The sequence below is a fragment of the Colobus angolensis genome, unplaced genomic scaffold (assembly GCF_000951035.1).
Source record: "Colobus angolensis palliatus isolate OR3802 unplaced genomic scaffold, Cang.pa_1.0 Scaffold98, whole genome shotgun sequence".
NCBI lineage: Eukaryota > Metazoa > Chordata > Mammalia > Primates > Cercopithecidae > Colobus > Colobus angolensis.
Window position 1 is genome coordinate 5,511,178 of NW_012123820.1, and position 10,889 is coordinate 5,522,066.

General features: G+C 37.0%; 1 protein-coding gene across 1 annotated transcript in view; it reads right to left on the reverse strand.

Moving 5' to 3' along the window:
• Positions 1-10,889, reverse strand: part of SLC9C1 (solute carrier family 9, subfamily C (Na+-transporting carboxylic acid decarboxylase), member 1) — a 131,592-nt gene that overhangs the window by 75,913 nt on the left and 44,790 nt on the right. The window contains 3 exon segments of the mRNA XM_011932809.1: positions 586-711; positions 3,425-3,591; positions 7,877-7,958. Coding sequence (XP_011788199.1) covers positions 586-711; positions 3,425-3,591; positions 7,877-7,958 — 375 coding nt within the window.

Consider the following 10,889-nt stretch of genomic DNA (forward strand, 5'->3'; position numbering starts at 1 on the left):
GCTAACACGGTGAAACCTCATCTCCACTAAAAATACAAAAAAATAGCCAGCCGTGGTGGCGGGCGCCTGTCGGCCCAGCTACTGGGGAGGCTGAGGCAGGAGAATGGCGTGAACCCAGGAGGCGGAGCTTGCAGTGAGCCGAGATCGCGCCACTGCACTCCAGCCTGGATGACAGCAAAGACTCCGTCTCAAAAAAAATAAAAAATAAAAAATAAAAGAAATTGCCATTTCTTCATAAATAAACCACTCTACTTAAGCTAATGTGAGTGAATTCTTTCCTTCCTTCCTTCCTTTCTCTTTCTTCTTTCCTTTCTCTTTCTTTCTTTCTCTTTCTTTCTTTCTTTCTTTCTTTCTTTCTTTCTTTCTTTTCTTTCTTTCTTTCTTTCTTTCTTTCCTTCTTTCTTTTTTTCTCTCTCTTTCATTTTATTTTTTTGCAATCAAGCAGACTCCTAAGTCAATGTCAAACTTCCCTTTGCTTTTGTAAACAATCTATTAAGTGAGCATGATCAAGATGTCTTTATAAAGGAGGAATTTTTCAGTATAATTTTTAGCCAAAAATAATTTCAAAAGAGAATAACACAGTACCATTTGTGCCGACAAGAGACGCCTGTTGGCCAGCTCCATTGCTTCAATGTTAAGGATCTCATCTATTTCCTTGTTACAGTGTGGACATTTCACCTTCTGCTGCTCTGTTGTTTCTTCTTGGTTCAACTAAATAAAACATAAATAAAAGAACAAAAAACACATGAATATTAACACATTGGTTAGCATAATCCACAAGCAGTTTTTGTACCAGTTTGCATTGAAAAATGGTAGCAAATCTACTCAACAGCAAAAACAAACAAACAAATAGTATGATTTGAAAATGAGCAAAGGATCTGAACAGACGTTTCTCAAAGACACACAACGGTCAACAAGTACATTAAAAAATTTAATATCACTAGTCAATAGCGAAATGAAAATCAAAACCATCATGAGATATTATCTTTTCCCAGCTAGAATGCAATGTGAGTGAATTTCTTATAGAAATTAGATGTATATTTCTTACAGAAATAAATATAGAAAAATGTTCAGATCCTCATCATTTGCTTAGATGTCTAATCATTTGCTCAGTTATGGAAGGTAAAATAATTGTCAGTTTTGTGGGGGGGAGTTTTATCATATCTTTACTTTTACATGGCATTATTAACAGTTTAAAAAGCTATCACATATATGATCATGCTTTACACTAGCAGTTTTCAAAGTGTGGTTTCCCAGCAGCATCAGAATCACCTGGGAATTGCTAGAAACGTGCATTCTCAGATCCCACCTTAGACCTACTAATCAATTGGAGGAGTGGGCAGCAATCTGTGTTTCTAAAACCCCATTTGATAATTTTGCTGCAGCTAAAACTTGACAACCACTGCTTTAAAATGATCACTTAATGTAAAATAGAAAGTGAACACACATAAAGGAAATGGGAGTATGAATAATTTACAGATGAGAAACTGAAGCTTAGAGAAAATTGATGATATGCTCAAAATTACAAAGCTATTAAGTGAGAAAGGTAGACTATAAACTCAGATTTTCTGATTCCAAGGTCAGTGTTCTATCTTTAATACTATAATATCCCTCATGTTTGCATCACAGAAAGGAGAATGTAGTCATTTGATCCTCTGCCTTCTGAAACAGATCAAGTACCAGAGTGGTGGCCCCAACACTGGCTTCTGCTTTAGAATTAGCTGGGTAGTGGATTTAAAATATTCCTGGGGCCCTGCTCAGACCACCTGCATAAAAATCTTCAGAGAGCAGGTGAAAACGCTATCATTATTTTGAATAAGCTTTCTAGATAATTCTGATGCAGATAAGTCAGCAAAGGTTCACAATCAGGTATTGGAAGCTACTACAGAAATCCTTGGGTATGACACAGTACTTGTTCCATCCAGAAATCCTGGCAGTATTCCTGCAGGTACAATGGTTAGTTCTAAATTCCTATCTGGAGCTTTAAGCACTGTTTCAGTGGATATGAAATGGATTTTTTCAGAATTCTACTTCATAGAGACTAATTATCTCACCTAAGCACTCCTAGAACTCGGCCCCTCATATTGTGTGATGCAAAAAAACAAAAACAGGCCGGGCGCGGTGGCTCAAGCCTGTAATCCCAGCACTTTGGGAGGCCGAGACGGGCGGATCACGAGGTCAGGAGATCGAGACCATCCTGGCTAACACGGCGAAACCCCGTCTCTACTAAAAATACAAAAAAAAAAAACTAGCCGGGCGAGGTGGCGGGCGCCTGTAGTCCCAGCTACTCCGGAGGCTGACGCAGGAGAATGGTGTAAACCCGGGAGGCGGAGCTTGCAGTGAGCTGAGATCCGGCCACTGCACTCCTGCCCGGGCGACAGAGCAAGACTCCGTCTCAAATAAAAAGAAAAACAAACACAAAAACAAAAACAAAAACATTGTAAAAACCATTGAAAACTAGACATGATGTAGGACATGGAAAAGTGCAGCAGCTCTGAGGACCCCAGGACAACTTTCACTATTTCCCTTGAGGGAAACCGTGACAGATTAGTGTGCTCAGTGCTCTTAAAAGAATAAGTCTGACTGCAGATATCTTAAAGCATATCTTTATGCTTTAAGCAAAGCAGAAGGTGACATCTCGCACAGCTATACTTATGGTATTGGCTTTGAATTCTATTTTATATTAAAAATATTTTTAACCATAAATTAAGGTCTAGCAAATGCTTAGATATACAATAGCCTAAATAAGTAAACAAAGGCCCCTGACCCCTCCCAATTTGGTCAAAAACTAGCCATTTTCTAAGGTTCACTTTCATACACACACACACATATATAATTTTTCTTTTTAAGAAAGGGTTTCTCTCTGCTGGCCAGGCTGGAGTGCGGTGGCACAATCATGGTTCACCATAGCCTCAACCTCCCAGGCTTGAGTGATCCTCCCACCTCAGTCTCCCGGGTAGCGGGGACTACAGGTGCACACCACCACCCAATTAATTTTTGTATATTTTATAGAGACATGGCCAGGCTGGTCTCAAACTCCTTGGTTCAAGCAATCCACCTGCCTTGGCCTCCCAAAGTGCTAAGATTATAGGCATGAGCCACTGTGCTGACCTATGATGTCTTTTAAAAGGATCTCCAATACACAGCTTCCTCTTTTGAATTTAAACATATGTATTTTAAACATAAACATAAAACATGTATTTTAAACATATGTATTCAAAGGGGTTATGACTTCTACTTTGCCCCACAGTTACCATGAAATTCCTTAACACCCCCGCTTACTACTTGGTTAAATAGAGTTATCAACACGACTTCTCTGTCAATTACAAACATTAAAAATTGTGAATTAATATTTATGATCTGATTTATACGTCAGTGTAATCAAATCTGCATTAAAGCAATAAAAAAGATATTACTTGCTTACCATGTATGGGTTTTCAAGTATAATTGCTTTCTCAATCATGTTCCAATCAGCATTAGCAAGATCTTTGTCAAATTTAAGGACAGAGGCTACAGACGTGGTTAGCTCTTGAAAGTGTTGAAATGTGCAACAAACTGATTTACATTTTGTTGATGTGGCATCACGAAGACCTTTGGTACAAACACACATTTGATAAATAGTAGAAACACCACCATTTTGATATGGGTTAGAAAGCTTCCTTTTAACTTATTGTCACTAATCTTTAAGTAAAATTTCAACATAAATTGTTTAATAATGGGAACACTAAAGAGTTAAACATTTTCTGCTTTCATATTTCTTCTCGCAAAAGGTGAGGCATGTAATAGTAATAGCTAATGTTTATTGAGTGCTTACTATATTCTGCAAAAGCATATTTCAGCACTTTGCATGCATTAAGATTTTGGTTATCTGGCCACCTTTTGAGGTGAGTCCTTTTTCCCAGTTTGATATATGAGGAAACAAAGAAACAGAGGTATAATGGTTAGTTTCATGTGTCAACTTGATTGGGCCACAGGGTACCCATATATTCAGCTAAACATTCTGGGTGTGTCTGTGAGAGTGTTTTTGGATGAGGGTGACAGTTAAATTGGTAGACTGAGTAAAGCACATTGCCTTTCCCAGTGTGGGTGTACCTCATCCAATCTGTTGGAGGCCTCAATAAAACAGAAGTCTGAACAAGAGAGAATTTGTTGTCTCTGCCTAATGGGCTTTGAGAAGGCACTTCAGTCTTCTCCTACCTTCAGACTAGCTGGAACTTGTACCATTGGCTCTTTTGGTTCTCAGGCCTTTGGAATTCATACTCTGGGACTTAGCTTCCATAACTGCATGAGCCATTTAAGCACATATGATAAATTATCTGCATTATCTTTTAAGACTCCAATCTCTCAAACTATCTTTTTGTTCTAGAAGGTATCCAGTTTCTAGCTTCTTAAGAAATTTAGCACCTGTTGTGTTTTCTGAAGATCATTATGTTAAGTGAAATAAGCCACACACAGAAAGACAAACATCACATATTCTCACTTATTTGTGGGATCTAAAAATAAAAACAACTTAACTCATGGACATGGAGGGTAGAATGATGGTTAACAGAGGCTGGGAAAGGTCGTGGGGAATGGGGGCAGGTGGGGATGGTTAATGGGCACAAAAATATAGAAAGAATAAATAAGACTTACTATTTGACAACAAGATAAGGTATCAATAATAGTTTTAATACTTTTAAAAAGTATTATTAATAGTCAATGATACTTTTACATTTTAAGAATAAAGAGTTACATTTTAAATTTTAAGAATAATTTAAAGAGCAATTGAATTGTTTGTAATTCGAAGGATAAATGCCTGAGGGGATGGATATCCTATTCCCTGTGATGTGCTTATTTCACATTGCATGCCTGTACCAAAACATCTCAGGTACCCCACAAACATAGACACCTAGTATGTACCCACAAACATTTTAAAAATAAAAAAGAAGAAAATCGGCCGGGCGCGGTGGCTCACGCCTGTAATCCCAGCACTTTGGGAGGCCGAGGCGGGTGGATCACGAGGTTAGGAGATCGAGACCATCCTGGCTAACACGGTGAAATCCCGTCTCTACTAAAAATACAAAAAATTAGCCGGGCGTGGTGGCGGGCACCTGTAGTCCCAGCTTCTCTGGAGGCTGAGGCAGGAGAATGGCGTGAACCTGGGAGGCGGAGCTTGCAGTGAGGCGAGATCGCGCCACTGCACTCCAGCCTGGGCAACAGAGCGAGACTTTGTCTCAAAAAAAAAAAAAAAAAAAGAAGAAGAAGAAAATCGCCACAACAAAGAGAAATATCTAAGAATACAGCTAACCAAGGAGGTGTAAGATCTCTACAAAGAGATCTATAAAACACTGCAAAAGTAATCAGAGATGACACAAATAAATGGAAAAACATTCCATGCTCATGAATTGAAAGACTCAATATCATTAAAATGGCCACATTATCCAAAGCAATGTACAGATTCAACACACTTTCTATTGAACTACTAATGTCATTTTTCACAGGATTAGAGAAAAACAGTTCTAAAATTTATTTGGAACCAAAAGAGAGCCCAAATAGCCAATACAATCCTAAGCAAACAGAACAAAGCCAGAAGAGTCACAGTACCTGACTTCAAACTATACTACTAGTCTACAGTAGCCAAAACAGCATGGTGTTGGTATAAAACAAATACATAGCTCAATGGGACAGAATAGAGAACCCAGAAGTAAAGCTGCACACTTACAGCCATCTGATGTTTGACAAAGCTGACAAAACAGACAATGGGGGATGGATTCCCTATTCAATAAATGGTGCTGCAATAACCGGCTAGCTGTGTGCAGAACAATGAAACTGGACCCCTACCTTTTGCTATATACAAAAATTAACTCAAGATGGATTAAATATTTAAATGTAAGACCTCAAAGTCCTAGAAGAAAATCAGGGAAATAACTTTTTCCACATCAGCCTTGAGAAATAATTTTTGGCTAAGTCCCCCCAAAAATTGTAACAAAACAAAAATTGACAAGCGAGACCTAATTAAACTAGAGAGTTTCTGCAAAGCAAAATAAACTATTAATAAACAGATAACCTACAAAATGGGAGAATATATTAGCAACCTATACATCTAACAAAGATCTTATATCCAGAATCTACAAGGAACTTAAAGCAACAGGCAAAAACCAATAACCCCATTTAAAAATTGGCAAAGGTTAAGTGTCCATCAACAGATGAATGGATAAAGAAAATATTATACATATACATAATGGCATACCATTAAGCTATTTTAAAAAATGAGATCCTGTCATTTGCAACAGCATCAATGGAACTGGAGGTCATGTTAAGTGAAATAAGCCAGGCACAGAAAGAAAAACTTTGCATGTTCTCACTTATTTGTGGGAGCTAAAAATTAAAACAATTGAACTTACAGAGATAGAGAGTAGAATGATGGTTAACCAGAGCCTGTGAAGAGTAGTGGGGAGCTAAGGAGAAATTTGGATGGTTAATGTGTTCAAAAAATAGAAAGAATGAAAAACATCTGTCATTTGACAGCACGATAGGGTGACTATAGTCAAGAATAATTAATTGTGCATTTAAAAATAACAAAAGAGTATAACTGAATTGTTTGTAATACAAAGGATAAACACTTGAGGTGATGGATACTCCATTTACCTTAACTGATTACTACACATTTTATACCTGTATCAAAATATCTCATGCACCCCATAAATATATACAACTACTATGTATCCACAAAAATTAAAACTAAAAAAAACTTAATGGGCAAAGAAGATGAATAGACACTTCTCAAAAGAAGGCATACAAGTGGCCAACAAACACGTGAAAAAAATGCTCATCATCCCTAATCATCAAAGAAATGCAAATCAAAATCACAATAAGATACCATCTCACACCAGTCAGAATGTTATTATTAAAAAGTCAAAAAAATAACAGATGCTGGCAAAGCTGTGGGGAAAAGGGAACACTTATATACTCCTGGTGAGAAAGGAGAATGTAAATTAGTTCAGTCATTGTGGAAAGCAGTTTGGATATTTCTCAAATAGCTATAAACAGAACTACCATTCAAGCTAGCCACCCCAAGATAGCCAAAGGAAAATAAATCATGCTACAAAAAAGACCCATTCACTTGTATGTTCATCACAGCACTATTCACAACAGCAAAGAGATGGAATCAACGTAGGTGTCCATCATTGGTGGAATGGATAAAGAAAATGTGGTACAGATACACCATTGAATACTACACAGCCATAAAAAAGAACAAGATTATGCCCTTTGCCACAACATGGATAAAGCCAGAGGCCACTATCCTAAGTGAATTAATGCAGGAGCAGAAAATCTAATACCTTTTGTGGGAACTAAACATTGAGTACACATGAACAGAGATGGGAACAGTGGACACCAGGGAGTACTAGAGTGGGGAAAGAGAAATGGGATGTGAGTTGAAAAGCTACCTTTTGGGTACTGTGGTCACTGCCTTGGTGATGAGATCTGTACCTCAAACCTCAGCATCCCACGATATACCCATGTACCCATGTAACAAACCTGTATATGTAAAATAAAATTTGAAAAAAATTAGGCACCTCTGACTCATATTTATATAATTTATATGGTTTTTTTTTTTTTGAGACAGGGTCTTGCTGTCTTGCCCAGGGTGGAGTGCAGTGGTGTGATCTTGGCTCACGGCAGCATCAGCCTCCTGGGTTCCAGCAATCCTCCCCTATCAGCCTTCCGAATAGCTAGGACTATAGGTGTACACCACCACACCAGGCTAATTTTCAAATTTTTTGTAGAGATGGGAGTCTCACTATGCTGCCCATGGATTCTTTCTTTATTATTATCACTTTTTGACCATATTTAGAATGTTTTTCTCTCCACAGGAATAGTAATTGTTAGGGCTTACCTAGTATAGTAACTGCTGTTGGCAAAACAAATCTATTGACAATGAGGGTTATTAGGCATACTAACACTCCATGAAATAATATCTAGAATTGAAGAAAATACAAAGTAAGTATTCATTACAATTTCATATAATATAGCCTATATTTAACAATATAAATTAAGCTAGGCTGTACTGTGTTAATAGATGCTCATGGCAGGGGAGGAATTAATCTAAGACATGATGAAAGCACTCTGGGTATTCTCCATCTTCCTGCACATAATTCATCCATGATTTGTTACCAAACCAAAATTAAGACATGAGTTTTGACAAGTAAATCAACACTTATACAGACGTTGGGAAGGAATATTTATCTTTGACTTCCACTGTTGCACTTCCTGGTAGCTGAGAATACACTTATACTTATCAGTCCTTATCCACTATACACACCTGGCTGTGCATAGCCACACCGTTCTCCGTTCAACATTACCAGCATATCTGCATCAAAAACTTCTCCTCACCTGGGAAAGGAGAACAATGCAAGGCCCTTGATATGTGTTCTCCATCTCACACTTTGCCTCATTGGTACCCTTTCATTGTCAGGAAGAAGGAGCAATAAATGTCTTTGGTGCCACTTGGTATCTTTATCTTTTTGTATCCCAAGTCAGTCTTGATAGACAAGGGAACTAACACTTTTCAGTCTGAGGCTACACATTTTTGGGGATTTATGGAATTCTAACTTCCAGAATTTATGTTTAACCCTGGCTACTCTTCTGTTCTATATCCACAGATGGAATTAGGGATAGAGCATGAAACCACACTAGAGGTTCCCAAAGTTGAACATTAGAATCATAAGAGAAACTTTAAAATATTGGTGCCCAGGAGATCCCCAGTGAATATTCTGATCTAATTCTTCCAGGGTGCAGCGCAAGCATTGGTAATAAGGAAATCTGAGGTATGATGTACATACATTGAAATGTACTCAAGTACCATTTTGTCAATTTTGACAGTGTATATCTATTCATGTAACTCTCAGTCCTGTCAAGACACAAAATATTCTCACATCCCCAACATTTCTCTAATGCTCCTTCCTAATCAGTCCTTCACCAATGAGAGGCAGCAAGTATTTTGATTTCTACTTCTGTAGATAAGAATTGCCAATTCCAAAATCTTCATATAAATTAAATAGCATATAACGTGTCTCATTGTGATTTTAATTTGTGTTTCCTTAGAGTAATAATGTTGAATATTTTTAACATGCATATTAGTACACATCTTTCTTTTTGAAGAAGTGTCTGTTCAAATATTTTGTACATTTTTTAAAAATTGGGTTACCATTGTATTTTCTTCAAAAAATTTTAGAGTTTTTAATTTTATTTAAGTCTATGGTCCATCTCAAATCACTTTTATGTATGGTGTGAGGTAAAAATAGAGTTTTTCTTTTCTTTTTTTCTAAGTGAATACAGTAGTTCAGCATCATTTATTGAAAAAAATATTTTTTCTCTCATTGAACTGTTTCAGAATCTGTCAAAAACCAATTCACCATATAAATGTGAGTCTTTTTTGAATTCTTTATTATACTCCATTCATCTATTTTTTTATTCTTATGCCAGGATGCTACTGATTTAACTACTGTATTTTTACAGTAAGTCCTGATATCAGATAGTATAAGTCCTTAAATTTGGTTCTTCCTTTTCAATATTATTAGAGCTATTCTCAGTCGGAATTCAGATTTTGTGTATTTCTAAAATCTTCTGGGATTGGAATTGCATCAAGTATAGTGACATCTTAATAATTCCAAGTCTTCAAATCCATGATTGGAACATATATTTTATGTAGGTTTTTTAAAATTTCTGTCAACAATGCCATGTTGTTTTCAGTGCACAAGTCTTGCATATTTTGGAAAGAAGCCTCTAAGTTGGCTCTCAAAGGTATCTATCACTTGATACTTAGTCACCATTTTTTTTTTTGTAACTCGGGTGTTCATTTATTAAATACAAGTTTTGAACAAACTCTGCCAGGCAAGTTTGACAAGAAGCAACCTTCCTGAAATGTTTCAAAATATGGTCATGTTGATCATGTTTTATTTCAAGCAACCTTTTTGTTCTTCATTTTCTGTTTCTAGGTTTATTTCCTGGTGAGCAATTAGAGCATGTGCATTATTTCCTCACATGACATCAATAGTGCAGCATCAGCCTCTGGCTTGTAAAGGCACCCAGTAGACTAATGCTCTGTGCAATTGCTGCTTAGCAACCAGCATCAGGTAAAGTAATGAAGCTTTTGTAGAATGTGATACCAAATAGCAACTGGCACCTTCACCTGCACCACTAAAAAACCTTTAAAGTTTCCTTCAGTTTTCAGATATCCATTAAAAACTGTATTAAAAAACAAAACCCAGACTGCTTGATAAAACGTACTTAAACAATTTTCCAAGTTTAGTATTAGCCTCTCAGTAAGTTATGAGCAACACCAGAACTGAGTAAAGAGTCTTCATTTTCCTATCATACTCCAGTAAAGTCAATAAATAAAACTAGGTATGTTAGAAAGTCTGCCCTACTAGATTTAGAGCTGCTTCTAAGTTCCAGACAAAACACCTTTTTAAGCTCCCAAGTGTATATGCACACGGTGTTGTACCAAGATGATAACTTTTTAAAATCTAATTTTTTGGATGTTCTTAAATTACTTCACAGAAAGTAAAAAGGCACAGAGGACACTTGGTTTCCTCACCAGTAGTGGCCTTAAGCTACACACTTGCTTGTGCAAAGAGTTTAAAGATATTCAGCAGCATTAATGATGCCACAGCCATTCATAGAAAGTTTCAGGAAAAGAGAGAAGAAGAAAGAAGAAAGAAGAAGAAGAGGAAGAAGAAGAAGAGGAAGAAGAAGAAGAGGAAGAAGAAGAAGAAGAAGAAGGAGGAGAAGGAGGAGAAGGAGGAGAAGGAGGAGAAGGAGGAGAAGGAGGAGAAGGAGAAGAAGGAGAAGAAGAAGAAGAAGAAGAAGAAGAAGAAGAAGAAGAAGAAGAAGAAGAAGAAGAAGAA